The sequence below is a fragment of the Rana temporaria genome, chromosome 8 (genome assembly GCF_905171775.1).
Source record: "Rana temporaria chromosome 8, aRanTem1.1, whole genome shotgun sequence".
NCBI lineage: Eukaryota > Metazoa > Chordata > Amphibia > Anura > Ranidae > Rana > Rana temporaria.
In genome coordinates, this window is record NC_053496.1 from 105,615,128 (window position 1) to 105,631,782 (window position 16,655).

General features: G+C 45.0%; 2 protein-coding genes across 2 annotated transcripts in view; both read right to left on the bottom strand.

Moving 5' to 3' along the window:
- Positions 1–16,655, bottom strand: part of AIFM2 (apoptosis inducing factor mitochondria associated 2) — a 92,775-nt gene that overhangs the window by 34,168 nt on the left and 41,952 nt on the right. The window contains exons 5-6 of the mRNA XM_040320476.1: positions 11,258–11,350; positions 7,568–7,676 (exon numbers count right to left, since the gene is read on the bottom strand). Of these exons, the coding sequence (XP_040176410.1) occupies positions 7,568–7,676; positions 11,258–11,350 (202 nt within the window). The remainder of the gene's footprint in view (positions 1–7,567; positions 7,677–11,257; positions 11,351–16,655) is intronic.
- LOC120908948 (KH domain-containing, RNA-binding, signal transduction-associated protein 1-like) lies at positions 3,424–5,086 on the bottom strand. The gene has a single exon (XM_040320477.1). It carries the CDS (start codon positions 4,996–4,998, stop codon positions 3,940–3,942), a length of 1,059 nt encoding a protein of 352 aa, XP_040176411.1. The 5' UTR covers positions 4,999–5,086; the 3' UTR covers positions 3,424–3,939.

Below are 16,655 nucleotides of genomic sequence, written 5' to 3' on the forward strand. Positions count from 1 at the left end.
CAAGAAAAGGATTTTACAGGTAAGCTGTATTAAAAATCCCTTTTTCTTTTTCGTACATCACAGGACACAGAGCGGCATATTCATTACTATGTGGGATGTCCCAAAGCAATGCTTCAATGAGAAGAGGGAGACATCTCAACCAGGAGATTTAATGCAGAAAGTATCCTTTAAATCATAATAAATCCAACAAAAAATAATTAATCTGATTAATTTAATTAATTCATTAATTAACCAAGGGTGCCCCGGATCCCGAGGATCTCAAATCGCAGCCTGCAGCACTGCCTGTCCAAAGGCTGCATCGGCCCTTCTTCTCACGTCCAATTGGTAAAATTTTGTGAACGTGTGTACCGATGACCAGGTCGCTGCCTTGCAAACCTGAGCCATAGTGATCTGGTGGTGTGCTGCCCAAGAGGCGCTCATGGCCCTAGTAGAATGGGCCTTAACTGATAAAGGAGGGGGCAACCCCTTCAAGCCGTAGGCCTGACTGATTAACTGCTTAATCCATCTAGCGATGGTAGCTTTAGCCGCCGCCTGACCTCTCTTGGGTCCTTCCGGCAGGATGAACAATGTATCCGTCTTTCGAATCTTTTCTGTAGCTTTCAGGTAGACCTTCATGGCCCTGACAATATCCAAGGTGTGCAGCAAGCCTTCCTTTCTAGAAATGGGCTTTGGAAAAAAAGGATGGAAGAACCAAATCCTGGTTTAAGTGAAAGCTGGACACCACCTTAGGCAGAAAAGACGGATGCGGACGGAGAACCACCCTGTCTTTATGCAGAATGAGGTATGGTTCTTTACAAGACAAGGCTGGCAGCTCTGACACTCTTCTAGCGGAAGCCATAGCAACCAAAAATACCAACTTCCTAGTCAGTAATACCAACGGAACCTCTGCCAGAGGCTCAAAGGGCTGCTTTTGCAGAGCTGACAACACAAGATTCAAATCCCACGGACAAGCCGGAGACTTGATGTGGGGATTAATGCGTAACACCCCCTGCAGAAAGGTTTTAACCAAAGAATGCGTGGCCAACGGCCTCTGAAACCACACTGATAAGGCAGAAATCTGTCCCTTAATAGTGCTTAAGGCCAAACCTTTGTCCACGCCTATCTGGAGGAAACGCAATACCCTGTCAATGGTGTATTTGCGTGGAAGCCATCTCTGGGACTCACACCAGCTTACGTAGGCCTTCCAAACCCTGTAATAAATTACTTTGGAGACTGGTTTTCTAGCCTTAATCAGAGTAGAAATAACTTGGCTAGATAGGCCCCTACCGCTGAGGATCAGGGATTCAGCCGCCAAGCCTTCAAATTCAGATGCCGTAAGGCAGGGTGGAGTATCGGACCTTGCGAGAGCAGGTCTGGCCGAAGTGGAAGGGTCCACGGATCCCCCACTGACATCTTCACGATCAGTGAGTACCACGACCTCCGGGGCCATGCTGGGGCTATCAGAATGACTGGTCTGCTTTCTACCCTGATCCTGCGCAGCAGGCGGGGCAGCATCTGTAACGGGGGAAGGCGTACAGCAGACTGAACGGATGCCACGGACAAACCAACGCATCGGTTCCACAGGCCAGAGGGTCCCTTGATCGGGACATGAATTTGTTCAGCTTCCTGTTGAACCTTGATGCCATGATGTCCACATCCGGAGATCCCCATTTCTGGCAGATCTCCTGAAAGACCTGGGGATGGAGGGACCACTCCCCTGAAATCAGCTGCTGGCGACTTAAGAAGTCCGCCTGTAAATTGTCCACCCCTGGGATAAAAATCGCCGAGATGCATGGTACATGCGCTTCTGCCCATGGGAAAATTAAGTTCACTTCCCTTTGGGCGGCTCGACTCCTCGTGCCCCCTTGGTGGTTTATATATGCCACCGCCGTGGCACTGTCGGACTGCACTCTCACCGGAGACCCTTGGAGTTTGGATGTCCAGGCTTTTAAGGCTAAGCGTGCCGCCCTGATCTCCAAGACATTGATTGGCAGCCGTCTTTCCGACTCTGCCCAAATCCCCTGCTGGATCTGCCCATCCAAGACCGGTCCCCAGCCTTTCATGCTGGCATCTGTGGTTATCAACTTCCAGATGATGGGACTGAATGATTTTCCCTTTAGGAGGTTCCGAGGCTTTAGCCACCAGCAGAGACTTTGCTGGACCCTTGATGGAAGGGTCAACGGAAGATCCAGGGCTTGTGGATCTTTGTTCCAGGCTGACAGGATGGTTGTCTGTAGGATTCGAGTGTGTGCCTGCGCATATGGCACCGCCTCGAAGGTGGCCACCATCTTTCCCAGTAATTTCATGCACAATCGCACAGTTGGCTCCCTTTTGCTTAGCACTAACTGGATCAATTCTTTGATCCCCTTGAATTTCTCTTAATTCACTCTTTGCTGCTTCGTGTCTAGCAGCATGCCGAGGTATTCCAATCGCTTCGTAGGCTGCAAAGCCGATTTTTCTTGGTTTAAAACCCAACCGAATACCTCGAGGTACTGAACCGCCAAGGTTACCGCTCGACTCAGGCCTGAAGCAGAGTGATCTATGATCAGGAGGTCGTCCAAATAGGCCAGGATCAAGATTCCCTGGGTCCTTAGACTGGCTAAGATGGGGGCCAGGACCTTCGTAAACACACGGGGGGCCGTAGCCAACCCGAAAGGGAGAGCCACAAATTGATAGTGGCACCCTGCGACTGCAAAGCGTAGGAATTTTTGATGCCCCTGGAAAATTGGGCGTCCTTTATGTCTATCAAGGCCAAAAAAATCGTTCTGCTGCAAGGCTGCGGCGGCAGAGCGTATGGATTCCATCCGAAAGGACCGAATCCTCAGGTAAGAGTTTAGAGTCTTTAGATCCAGGATGGGCCTTACATCGCCGTTGGGCTTTGGAACGATAAACAGATTGGAGTAAAAGCCTAGCTTGTGCTCCTGAAAAGGGTACCTCTATGATTACTCCTTGGTTTAGAAGACGATCCAAAGCTGTTAGCAAGGCAGCTCTCTTTTCCGGATCGCTTGGAATTCTTGATTCCTGAAAATGTGGAGGGGGAAACTCCCGAAACTCCAGCCACCACCAAAGAAAGAACCCATTTGTCGGGGATCTTGGCTTCCCAAACAAAGAATTGAAGCCTTCCCCCCACCCGATTGAGTGGGGGCGCCCCTTCAAAAAGCTGACTTGGGAGCTGGTTTAGCTGGTTTGCGGGACCATGGTCTTTTACCACCAGCGGCCTGTCCCTGCAACTTATTAGCAAAGTTTGATCGTGCGGGAGGTCATCGATACTGCCTGGGGGCAGAGGACCCTGGGGCTGGGGATTGCTGCCGCTTGAACGTAGGGCCTCAAAATCTCTTTTTGACTGGTAAAAGAGTGCTTTTGCCACTTGATATTGTCTGTATGTATTTATCGAGATCTTCCCCAAAAAGCCTACCTCCGTGAAAGGGAAAACACGCTAAAAGCTTTTTGTCCATAAGGTTTAATAACATAAAACAAAGCGGATTTTAATTACAAAGTCAAAGCCTGGGTTTTTAAACAGCATACAATATTACAGCTAATTGCGCTAACTCATAATAAAAAAAAATGGAATATTGAAATGTAGCTTGCTTCAGGACAGAATCTACAGCTAACATCGAATGAACGTTTTGTTAGAAATCCTCAGTTTTGTAACAAAAGTCACTTAAAATACTATTTTACTTGTTTTTTTGCATGAAAAGCATTTATGTTTTTAAGGGTTTTTGTTTATTTTTAAACAATGAACGTAAAAATGGTTCTAAATATTCACAGGTGGATCGTTTTTATTTTCCTCCCATTTTAAAGATCGGTCTTATAAAGGAGGATTTTGGGATGGGTTAAGGGATCAAAAGGGGAGAGTGAAAGGAGTCACGGAGTACAGAGAAATTACTTGTGCTGTGGGTTAAGGAACAGAAGTCCTGGGACACAACATATCAGTAATAATTGTTTGGAAGAGTAGCAGTCTTAGAAGCGTCTGTATGGGTGATCTCTGTAGCTACTGCCTTTAGCAGCAGGAGGAACCTTCAGGGATGGTCGGGATCCATTCCAGTTGTCTTGCCCATAGCCGTCATATGATTCTAGGCTCTCACCATGCGCATAATCATAATACTCGGTTTCTCCCTGGCTCTGGTTGTAATAACCCTCATAACCTTCATAGCTTGGTTCCCCATAGGTGTCTTCATAACCATAGTCATCATAGGGTTCTGGGGCTTGAGGTGGCAAAGAAATCCTCTGAAGAGATCCACCACGAGCTCTTCCAGAAGGTGCACCCCTGCTTGCAGGTGTGGGAGCCACACTTCGGGTTACACTTCCACCACGAGTTATAGCTCCACGCCCAGGAGCTCCCCTAGGAACAAGGGAGCGCAGAGGACCAGCTCTGCCTCTTGCTTGTGGAGCTACAGCAGAAGGGGGTGGACCACCTCTGCCACGGGAGGGTCCTCCTCTCCCACCACCACGACCTTGTTCTGGAGGAGCGCCATTCAAGTAGGACATTTCCATGAATTGGTCTTGGCAAATATCATCCATCGTATCCTGTGGAACTAAAAACTTATGGACCTCCTCCATGGCATGTGACATCCGTGAATATGCCCCACAAGGTGGACCAAAGACTTCAATGAAAACATGCAGATCCATGTTCAAGTGGCTGTATTTTGGATCAAGTCCTTTCCGGAGTTCTTCCTCCTTTGCTTTGTCCCTCATGGATCCTTTGCCCAGCACTGAAATTTTAGCTCCAGTCTCCTCTTGCAGCCTCTTGATTGTGTTTCCTTGTGGTCCCAGGATCTTGCCAACAAAATTAAACTTAGGATACAATTTAACTGGAATCAAAACACGCTCCTTCAGCTTCATGTTCTTATGGGAGAACAAGTCTAGGTAAGGGTCTCCATCTTCCTTTCCTTTCGCATCACCTCCCTTCTTCAGCCTTTCAATTTCGCTAGAGAGCAGGCTCATGGCGTGTGTAAAGGACGGGTCCAGGCTGTCCTTCTCCGCCATCAGCTCGGGTAAATACTTGGTCTCGGACTCCATGTTGATAGCAATTTTTTTTTCTTCCGCTCTGTCCTCTAACGTACGTCCTAGAGCTCTCACCGACTCGTTCTCACGCTAAAAGCTTTTTACACGGAGTCTCGGCCGACCAATTCTTTAGCCACAAGAGCCTTCGCATATGTACCAGAAACAGCGACAGACGGGAAGCTTGATGGATGGAGTCCTTTAGACTGCTGCTAGAGACCCTAGGCTTTATCCAGAAAAAACAAAAGGGTTTTAGCTTCCTTTTTTTTTTTTTTCAGGTCAGTGGGGAGCCTAGCTCCAGACCTAATAGGTCTCTTTACCGCCACCAGGTGTCGCTCGACCGCCGCTCTGTGCCCCGCTCTGCGTCCCTCCAGCCAGCAGACGATCCTCACACTGACTGGAGGACAGACGCAGCCAAGCTTAATAGCGAGGGGGAACGCCCCCTCTCCTTGCTGACGCTGCTGCGCTCCCCGCCCCTTCCACGCGCGCCTCTACATCATGTGCGCGCGTCTCAGAGGGAGAAACCCACGAGGAGAGGAGCAGCAACGCCAGCGGCATTCAGGACACAGATATGGCCGCACACTTTAAGCACCTGTACAAGGCAAGTCTCTGGCCCTTAGACACAATGCTAAACCAGGGACAACACGGGGGTGGGCTAATCCTTGCTTGATCCCAGGAAAAGGAGCCTCTACCCCCCAAAGCCATGCGGAGCAGCAAATACACATATTATATATATATACAGGCTAACACAGTTAGTGGAGGGGGATACACTAGAATATGGGAGGTAACCATCCTGTCTAGCAGACATAGTGGAAAAAAGTCGCCCATGCAGAGCATCCCAGGCTGTCCCAACTAGACTTTCCCCCTGAGGGACCTGCCGCGAACCAAGTTCCGCAGGCCCCCCCCTTACCTGCTCCACGCTGCAGGGTATTGCTGAAAGCAAGAGGCCCAATCTTCCCCCATCTCCGTGGGTTCCGTACTAGACCTTCAGGGACTCGGATCCTGGAAGGAACACCACTGCCCTGGACCTATACCGCATCCTGGCAACAGTTCTTTTGGACCTTGGAAAAGGATCAAAGTTCTGGGCCCAGGATCCAGCCCTCCCAAGGAGAGGCATTATAGGCAAACCCCACGACTTGGGGCCCGGGTACTGTCCACTTTGGCTCTGAGGCACTTTGGACAGATCCGGTATAGTCTGCTAAGTCTTGGACATGGAGGCAAACTATTTCGTGACCAACACCTAAGACACTGGCGAAAAAACTGAGGGACTCCTCCTATGGGAGGGGGTTATATAGGGAGGGGACTTCCTGTTTGAGATTGCCAGTGTCCATCACCTGAAGGTACTCCATATAACCCACATAGTAATGAATATACCGCTCTGTGTCCCGTGATGTACGAAAAAGAAATTCAGACAAAGAAAAAAAACATTTAGAAGGGAAATCGAAGGAAAAGGTAAGTGAACCAACAATGCACTAGCTTAAAGGAACCCATTTAGAAAATAAAAATCAAAACTTTTACAAGCACTTTAAGGTGAAAAAACACCTGGCAACCACTGACCCCACAGCCCCCCTGTTTTACTTTCCTGAGCCCGTTCATCTCCTCGGTGCGTCCTTGCCATCCTCCTCTCCACGGAGTACCGGCTTTGAGTGGATAGATTTATAGCAGTGCAGCCATTGGCTCACTCCTGCTGTCAATCAAATCCAATGTCACAGGCGCCGGGGCCGAGTCATACACTCCGAGTGTATGACTCAGGAGCACACCCGCAGGGTAACCCCCTCGGGAGAGCGATTCTCCGAGGGGCTTATCTAATGCTTGGAGGAGCTGTGAGAGCCGCTGAGGGGCCACTAAGTGCAAAACAAGCTGCACAGTGGAGGGAAGTATGATATGTTTGTTATTTAAAAAAAAAAAAAAAAAAAAAGGAACCTTACGGCCCCGTACACACGGTCGGACAAAACCGATGAGAATGAACCGAAGTTCAGTTTCATCGGACCACACCGACCGTGTGTATAGGCCATCGGTCTGTTTTCCTTCAGTCCAAAATTTTAAAACATGCTTCAAAACCGAACCGATGGACCGCTGCCCGATCGGACCAAACCGATGGTTAGTACAGAAAAGCATCGGTTCAAAACCCGCGCATGCTCAGAATCAAGTCGACGCATGCTTGGAAGCATTAAACTTCGTTTTTTTCAGCACGTCGTGTGTTTTACGTCACTGCGTTCTGACCCGATTGGATTTTGAAGTGATGGTGTGTACACACATCAGACCATCAGGCCACTTCAGCAATGAACCGATGAAAACGGTCCGTCGGACCATTCTCATCGGTTTTGTCCGACCGTGTGTACGGGGACTTAGTGTCACTATAAGTGGCACTCGTTTTTCAAAAGGTTGAACACCCCTGCACTATAGAATTTCCACTACAGTATCTGTCCCTCCCTTTGGGCTGCCATGGAGTCATGGAAACATTTTGGAACACCAACATGAAAAGCGAAGAATAAGATAATGCACTTTTATAGACAAAAGATACAGATCTGTGAAGAGTGCCGACGACATTATTAATGTTAACAATCATCAGGTAATAGGGACCTACCCAATACTAGCCTTACTCCCTTTTTCAGGAGGATTTCCTTTATAGCACTTCTAACACATGGCTTCAGCTCCACATCCGCTAATGCCACCTTAGAATGTATCAATGTAACCTGTGCAAAGCCGAAACATAGATAAAATGAAGGCCAAGTTATGCTTTTGTATTAGCTTGTCACTTACATACCTATAAATGAGGAAAATAAATTAAAACACTGTAAGGACTTCTGGACAAGCATGGCTATTTTTTTTTTTTTTTTTAATAGATGTGAGAGTTTTTAAGAACTGTACTTTTGTGATCAATAAGCACCAGCTCAGTTCAAATAGATTCCAATGAGCAAATCATTACATACAAAGTAGCATAATTAAAAGTACATAATTTTCCTTATTCTAAAAACATATCCTTTTTAATTTATAGCCTGGTCCCTAAGGCTCCATGCACACTGAAGCTGATAAAAGCTATAAAAAAATGCCAGTAGCTTTGCAGGGAGCCTTTCAACATTTTTTAGCGTTTTTGCAACAGCCTTAATCAGCGTTTTTCAGTGTAGCTTTTTTTTTTTTTTTCAATGGATTAAAAAACGCTGGCACCGGCGTTTTTGAGCGTTTTTAAGCGTTTTTCAGCGTTTTGCATTTTTGAACGTTTTTTTCCGCCAAAAAACAGCACTTTGAACGCAAATTTCAGGCATTCAGAAAAAAGCCAATAAACTCCAAAGCTCATTAACACTAAAAAACGCCCAGGTGTGCATGGGCACATAGGCTAACATAGAGTTCAGTTTATGGGCTTTAAAAAAAAAAGCCAAAACGCCAATAAACTGCAGTTTATCAGCTTCAGTGTGCACGGAGCCTTAGAGCCGGTTCACACTGGGGCGATCCGACTTCCAGTGCGACTTCCAGAGGCGATTCCAACACGACTTGAATGTGAACCACAGGGCGATCTGGGGAGATTTACAACACGACTTGAAGTCGTCTCCAGGACAGGAGACATTCCAGTGGCCAATAAAAGAACAATCAGCTCTGGGAGAGGGAGGGGGAGGGAGGGGGGCAGGAGAGATTTTCCTGAGAAATGTATGTTATCTTCCTGGAAAGTAGCTTCAGATAAGACAGTGATCCGACTTCTGAGGCGACTTCCATTGAAATCAATGGGTGCAAATCGCCTACAAGTCGGATTGAAGTAGTACAGGAACCTTTTCTGAAGTCGGATCGCCTTGAGTCGTGTGTATTAACACCGCTCCCATTCACTTCCATTGTTTTTCTCTACAGCACGACTTGGGACGACTTGAGGCGACATGAAGTCGGATCGCAAGTCGCCCCAGTGTGAACCGGCTCTTACTCCTAATATCAACCTACCACCTAAATCTAAATCTTACCCTCATCCAATCCTCTAAATCCAAAGTAAAAATAAAAAAAGTTAGAAAAATAATGCTAGTAGGTAAAGCTTTTTATATTTGTTAGAAGTGACTTTGCAAGTCTCTTTTGTCAATAAAATTATTTGTTTTTTTTCCTAGCGATATTTTGTACAAGTACAGTGCAGTGTATACTCTCAGTCCACTCTTAGAATCTGGAGATGAAGTCAGATGCTGCGATACTGTAACTCCAGTCCAACTGTGTAGGAATTACATTATTAGCCATTGTCCCAAGTAGGAAAACACCAATTGTGAAATAAGCAGTATAGAACACATACAAACAAGTAGTCACTGCAGCAAGGAGCATTGGAAGGGCAACGCATGTAAAACAAAACCAAGGAAATATCCAAGCTCAACTTAGAAACCAGCCTGCGACCACCTGAACTGACCTGTCCAACAGTATGCGTAAAAAACAGGGGTTTAGTTGCATACATTTGCAAATACCGGTACATGCGTAAGCCAAAGAGTCCCGGCAAGGCACCCCATTTTCTGTGGACCCAACTCTAATTTCTATGAGTCTTCAACAATGGAAGCACACGCATTTTAATAGACAGGTGGAGGGCAGGTAAACCTGGAGGGAGCCTACCCCTCCTTAAAGCCACAGAAAATGGGGTGCCTTTACCGGGGCTCTATGGCTTAAGCATGTGTTTGCATTAAAAATAGGGGTTTAGTTGCACACATTTGCATACTGTTGGACAGGTCAATTCAGGTGGTCGCAGGCTGCTCTGAAAGTTGAGCTTGAATATTTCCTTGGTTTTGTTTTCCAGTAAAGAGCACATAGCTGTCACACTTGAGAAGGGTAAGCCAAGAGAAGGCAGGTCATACATTATGTATTTTTTTCCCCTTCAACCATGGAGTGAAAGTAAGAAAGTTGCTTTAATCCTGCAGTGCTATTGTGTTCTGCCGATGGGAAGACACCCCCACTGCCAAAATACAACAATCGGGTGGGGGAAAAAAATCTGACAGGCTGGTTGTACTGAAGAATTGATGCTTTGACTTCAGTACAACCAGCCTGTCCATTGACAGATTAAAATGTGTCCAGTTCCTGCTGAAACAGCTTAATTTCGATCTGTCTATGGCCAGATTTAGTCTGGAAAAATACGCAAGTATGCTGTCACACATTATGGCAAATGTTTCTATGCTCACCTGCTTTAAATCAGATTTTTTTAAACTTTAACCTAAACCTATCCATTTCAACTAACCCTTAACCAAAACATACCATTGGACTGAACCATACTCTAACTTCTAACCCTGAAACCTAACCATTAACCAAACACCTAACACCCTCAACCCCTATTGCTAATTGATAAGCGTAAATACATATCATAAAAAGTAAGTAAAAACATAACAATACCACTAAAATGTTCCTGCTCTAAAACAATGCAGCAGAGAATGTGCCATAAACTATTTGGAAAAAAGCTTTAAGATCCAGGACAAGATGCTAATTATACAGCATAGGTGTCCATTTTGTTTCCCATTTTCTCTACACCTTTGGAGTATCTCTTGAGGGATTCGGTGACTTTGTCCTTTCCCATTTATCAATAGTCTGAAAAATAGAATGGCCCAGATTCTCAACCGAGATACGCTGACGTATCTCTGCGTTGAGCCGTCGTATCTATACGACTGATTCTTAGAATCAGTTACGCATAGATATCCATTAGATCCGACAGGCGTAAGTCTCTTACGCCGTTGGATCTTAAGTGCAATTTTTTTTTTGGCCCGCTAGGTGGCGCTTCCGTCGAAATCCGCGTCGAGTATGCAAATTAGCTAGATACGCGAATTCCCGAACGTACGCACGGCCGACGCAGTAAAGTTACGACGTTTACGTTAGGCTTTTCCCGGCGTATAGTTGCCCCTGCTATATGAGGCACAGCCAATGTTAAGTATGGCCGTCGTTCCCGCGTCCAAATTTGAAAAAGTTACGTCGTTTGCGTAACTCGTCCGTGAATGGGGCTGGACGTCATTTACGTCCACGTCAAAACCAATACGTCCTTGCGGCGTATTAGGAGCAATGCACACTGGGAGATTTCCACGGACGGCGCATGCGCCGTTCATGAAAAATGTCAATCACGTCGGGTCACAGTAGATTAACATAAAACACGCCCCCCCTTCCACATTTGAATTAGGCGGGCTTACGCCGGCCGATTTACGCTACGCCGCAGCAACTTACGGAGCAAGTGCTTTGAGAATACAGCACTTGCCCGTGTAAGTTGCGGCAGCGTGACGTAAATCAGATACATTACGCTGCCGCAAAGATACGCCAGTCTACGAGAATCTGGCCCAATGTATTTTACCTCTTTCTCTGGATAATCTGTTTTCACCTCCGCAGCCATTTCCACACCTGCAGCACCTCCACCCACAACAACCACATGTTTAGCTTTCTGGACCTTGAAAAAAAAAGAAAGAAAGAAAAAAGAAGGTTAATTGACTAGGCCACAGCTAAACATTATATGGCATTCAGCCATTGTGCTACAATAACCCATCATTCCAGGTTCTTATCGTTCCTTACCTGCAAGAGATCAGTAGCAGCCAGCTACAATACAACTTGGACAACAGAAGTATAGAAAAAGTTGAGAGTCACACTGCATCTTAAATTCTCCATGTTGTTTTATTCCATGAAAGGCAAAGTGAATGCAACCATTCTGTCCCCACCCAACATACCACACTCTCAAGTCACATTTCACCCCTAAGGGCTTGCTCACAGGGATTACAGTAGGTACCAACTTTATTCCCTGTGAGCAAGCCCTTGCGGTGATACACGTCTGGGAAGTGTGGTATGTTGGGTGGAGACAGAATGTATGCATTCACTTAGGCTTTTATGGAATAAAATAACATGAAAAATTTAAGATGGGGTGTGACTCAACTTTTTCTATACTTATGTGGATGGGCTACAGTAGCCAGGCACCCTAACAGCTCTTAAATGATGAGTGGAGGTGGTTTGGAGAAGTGGTGCAGCTTTGGTTATCTGACAACTTGGACAACTGTTAAAAGGGGTTGTAAAGGTTTGTTTTTTATTTTCTAAATAGGTTCCTTTAAGCCAGTGCATTGTTGGTTCACTTACCTTTTCCTTCCATTTCCCTTCTAAATATTTTTTTTTCTTTGTTTTCTTTGTCTGAATTTCTCACTTCCTGTTCCTCCTCAGTAAGCTGCTCTGGCTGACTAACCCCCATGGATGATGGGGGCAAGCTTACCGAGGAGAAACAGGAAGGAAGAAAATCAGACAAAGAAAAAAAACATTTAGAAGGGAAATCATAGGAAAAGGTAAGTGGAACAACAATGCACTAGCTTAAAGGAACCTATTTAGAAAATAAAAAACAAACCTTTACAACCCCTTTAAGCTGGCCATACACTAGTGGGCAGATCCACAAAAGAATTACGCCGGCGTATCTCTTGATACGCCGCGTAATTTAAAATTTTGCGCGTCGTATCTTTGTTTTGTATCCACAAAACAAGATACGACGGCATCTCGGCTCGATCCGACAGGCGTACGTCTTAGTACGCCGTTGGATCTCAGGTGCATTCTTTCGGCGGCTGCTAGGTGGCGTTTCTGTCGATTTCCGCGTTGAGTATGCAAATTAGCTATTTACGGCAAAACACGAACGTACGTACGTCCGGCCGGCGCATTTTTTTACGTCGTTTGTGTTTGGCTTTTTCCGGCGTATAGTTATCCCTGCTATATGGTGGCGTACTCAATGTTAAGTATGGCCGTCGTTCCCACCTCGCATTTTGAATTTTTTACGTCGTTTGTGTAAGTCATTCGCGAATAGGAATTTGCGTAGAATGACGTCACCGTCGTGAGCAATGGCTTGTTCTGGGTTATTTTCGAGCATGCGCACTGGGATACCCCCACGGACGGCGCATGCGCAGTTAAAAAAAAAAACGTTGTTTACGTCAGGTCACAACGTATTTACATAAAACACGCCCCCATCACAGAGATTTGAATGCCGCGCCATTACGCCGCCAAAGATACACTACGCCGCCGTAACTTACGGCGCAAATTCTTTGAGGATTTGAAAAAAAAGTTACGGCGGCGTAGTGTATCTTAGATACGCTACGCCCGGCGGATTAATGCGCCGATCTACGTGGATCTGCCCCTAGGAGTTTTTGGAACGAATGCTCATATGAACATGCATACGATAATTCTCAATACATTCAATGGCTTTATGAATATTGTTCAAAGTACTTCAAAATTTTGCTATTAACATTCGATTTTGGACTCAATGGACCAAATGAAAAACCACATACACTGTTAGAAATCTTGTTTATTTTTAGAAACATTTTCTATCCTGTTCCTTCAAAAACAAATTGGCACTGCGGTCATGATTTGATCCCACGAACAAACAGAAAAAAATCTAAAAAAATGTATTTTGAATGAAATTCTACTAGTGTATAGCCAGCTTTTTTATTCCCCATGGAATGTCTGGCCTTACTCAAACACACAAATCTCATTGGCCAGATCCGCTCAAAAATCTGCCACAGAAATATACAAGACTTAAAAAACTGGCCAAAAGGCAAAAATGTTATCTAAGGTCTCGTACACACGATAGGATCGCCAGAGGAGAACGGTCTGAAGGACTGTTTTCATCAGTCCAAACCGATCGTGTGTAGGCCCTTTCGGTCAAAAAAATGAGAACTTGCTTTAAAATTGAACCGATGGACTGGTAACCGATAGGTCAAAACCGATCGTTAGTATGCAAAAGCATCGGTTTAAAACCCACGCATGCTCAGAATCATGTCGACGCATGCTTGGAAGCATTGAACTTTGTTTTTTTCTGCACGTCGTTGTGTTTTAAGTCACCGCGTTCTGACACGATCGGTTAATTAACCGATGGTGTGTCCGAAGGACCGTTCTCATCGGATGGACTGATCGTGTGTACGAGGCTTTAGAAAACCATAAACTCACAGGGGACTTTAACTATTTACTGACCGCAATATACGTTGCAGTTTGCAAGTGGTTAACCAGGATTATGACTGAAGATATCAGCCATAACTCCGGTATTGTTTTTTGCAGCTGGTGGCTGGCTTTCTCTTGAAGGCGCTCTCGAGTGGCTCATGAGCCGCTGGAATGCTTTCAGAAGGGGGGGTCATGTCCCCCCCTCCCTTCCGCTACTCGCCTGTGTTTCTCGGGCTTACAGTTTCCGCCGGCTCAACCGACATACGATCCGATGGTTCGGCTGCCTGGTCACAGAGGAGATAAAAGACTAGAACGTTTTTGATCGCCTTTATGTCCTTGGAGGACTGCAGCAACATCCTGACATCACTTCTGGTCCAGGGTGGAAGTAAAAAAAGATATGTATATTTTTTTTTAAAGCAAAAGATACCCAAATAATTTTTTTTGGATCTTTTGCTTTTAAAAAGGTAAAGGAGAGATTTGGGGTCTTTTTGACCTCAGATCTCTCCATAAAAAAGGACCTGTCATCCTTATTTCTATTACAAAGGATGTTTACATTCCTTGTAATAGAAATAAAAGTAATCAACAAAAAATAAAATAAAAGGTAAAGTGTAAAAAAGGGAAAGTGTAAAAAAATAAAAAAGTAAAGCGCGATTCTCCCTCCACACTTGCGTGCAGGTCGTGCACGCATATGTTAAACGGTGTTCGCACCACACATGAGGTATCGCCACTAACGTTAACGAGAGAAATAATTCTAGCGCTAGATCCTCTCTGTAACCCAAAACAGGTAACCTGTAAAAAAATTAAAAACGTTGCCTATGTAGATTTTTTAAGTACCGTAGTTTGTCGCCATTCCACAAGCGTGCACAATTTTGAAGCATGGAATGTTAGATATCTTTTTACTCAGCGCAACATCATCTTTCATATGAAAAAAAAGGGATATATATTGGGTTTTTATTTTACATTTTTTTTTATTGATCAAAGTGTATTTTTTCCCAAAAATATTGAAAAACTGCTGCGCAAATACTGTGCGACATAAATTGCAACGGTCGCCATTTTATTCTCTAGGGTGCCTGCTTAAAACAAAATATATTATGGTTGAGTAATTTTCTAGCAAAAAATACTGATTTAAACTCGTAAACAAAAAGTGCCAGAAAAGGCTTTTTCTTCATTTTATGTTTTTGGAGGGTATCATTGCTTGCTTACAGTTTTTTCTTGAAAGAGAACTAGTCCAACCGTAAAATGTAGAATGAAAAGAAAACACATTCTCCCGTATTTAGTTTTCTACTTAAGTGAATTCACAGCAATATGTAACTGAATTGATTTATAGGTGGATTCAGAGAGAGTTAGGCCCGCGTATCAGTAGATACGCCGACCTAACTCGGAATCTGCACCGTCCTAAGTTTAAGTGTGTTCTCAAACCGAGATACACTTAAACCTATATACGACGGCTTGCACCGGGTGCAATATTTAGGCTGGCCGCTAGGTGGCGCTTCCGTTGAGTTCGGCGTAGAATATGTAAATGCATACATTAACATAAAACACGCCCCCTCAGCCTAATTTGAATTAGGCGCACTTACGCTACGCCGCCGTAAGTTAGGAGGCAAGTACTTTGTGAATACAGGGCCAGATCCACAAATAGCGGGCGTAACTTAACTTTTCCCATTTAAGTTACACTGCCGCGAATTGTCCAAGTTAGTGCCCGATCCACAAAGCACTTACCTAGAAATTTGCAGCTGTGCAACTTAAATCTGTCCGGCGCAAGGCGTGCCCAATTTAAATTAGGCGCGCTCCCGCGCCGGACGTACTGCGCATGCTCCCGATGCGATTTTCCCAACGTGCTTTACGCGGATTTACGTTGCGCCGAGTTTTGAGAATCGCGACGGGTGTAAAAGAAAAAAAAAAAGTTGCGGCGGGAAAAATAAAAAATGTAAAAAAAAATTGACAGCGACGCGGGAAAGAAGGGTATACTTTTACATGGTGTACTAAGTTTACACTTTGTAAAAGCAGCCCTAATTTTGCGACGGCAAACTAACACTTACGGAAAAAAACGAAGGGAAAAAGCTTCGTGGATCTCCGTAAGTGCTAATTTGCATACCCGACGCGGAATTTCGACGAGAAATGCCCCCAGCGGCGGCCGAGGTACTGCATCCTAAGATCAGACAGTGTAAAAGTATTACACCTGCCGGATCTTAGGAATATCTATGCGTAACTGATTCTGTGAATCAGCCGCATAGATAGAAACGTAGATACGCCTGCGTATCCCTTTTGTAAATCTGGCCCACAGTACTTGCCTATCTAACTTAAGGCGGCCTAGCGTAAATACGATAAGCTACGCCGCCTTAAAGATGCAGCGGTCTTTATGAATCCAGCTATTAGTGTTGATGCAGCATCAACTGAACCTTAACAAAACATTAACAGCGCTAAAATGAGCCTATAAATGGCTTATGAGTCCAATACTCATGTACTGCAATGGTAAATTTGAGAAAAAGTTTGTAGGACTATATATACATCACATTAAATTTGCCTAGTGGATATATAACATGTGTTCCCACTCTTTGTAATTTCATTAATGGTAGTCCATGCAATTCCTCAGATGTACAGTTCTTTGTTAGGAGTGATCCCACAGTGTAGACGTTTGTCTGCTCAAATGCTGATAGGGACTCTCTGTGATTTCCCCCTAAGGTTTTGTACTCACCAGAATGTAGTACTTTAAAATCATTGGATACATCCACTTGTAGTGATCACGCATCGGTTCTCCTCCTCTGGTGTGTGGTAATGATCCGTGTGTTCTTTAGTCA

Excerpts from the sequence above, each read along its gene's own strand:
- LOC120908948 (XM_040320477.1), bottom strand. The coding sequence starts at position 4,998 with ATGGAGTCCGAGACCAAGTATTTACCCGAGCTGATGGCGGAGAAGGAC.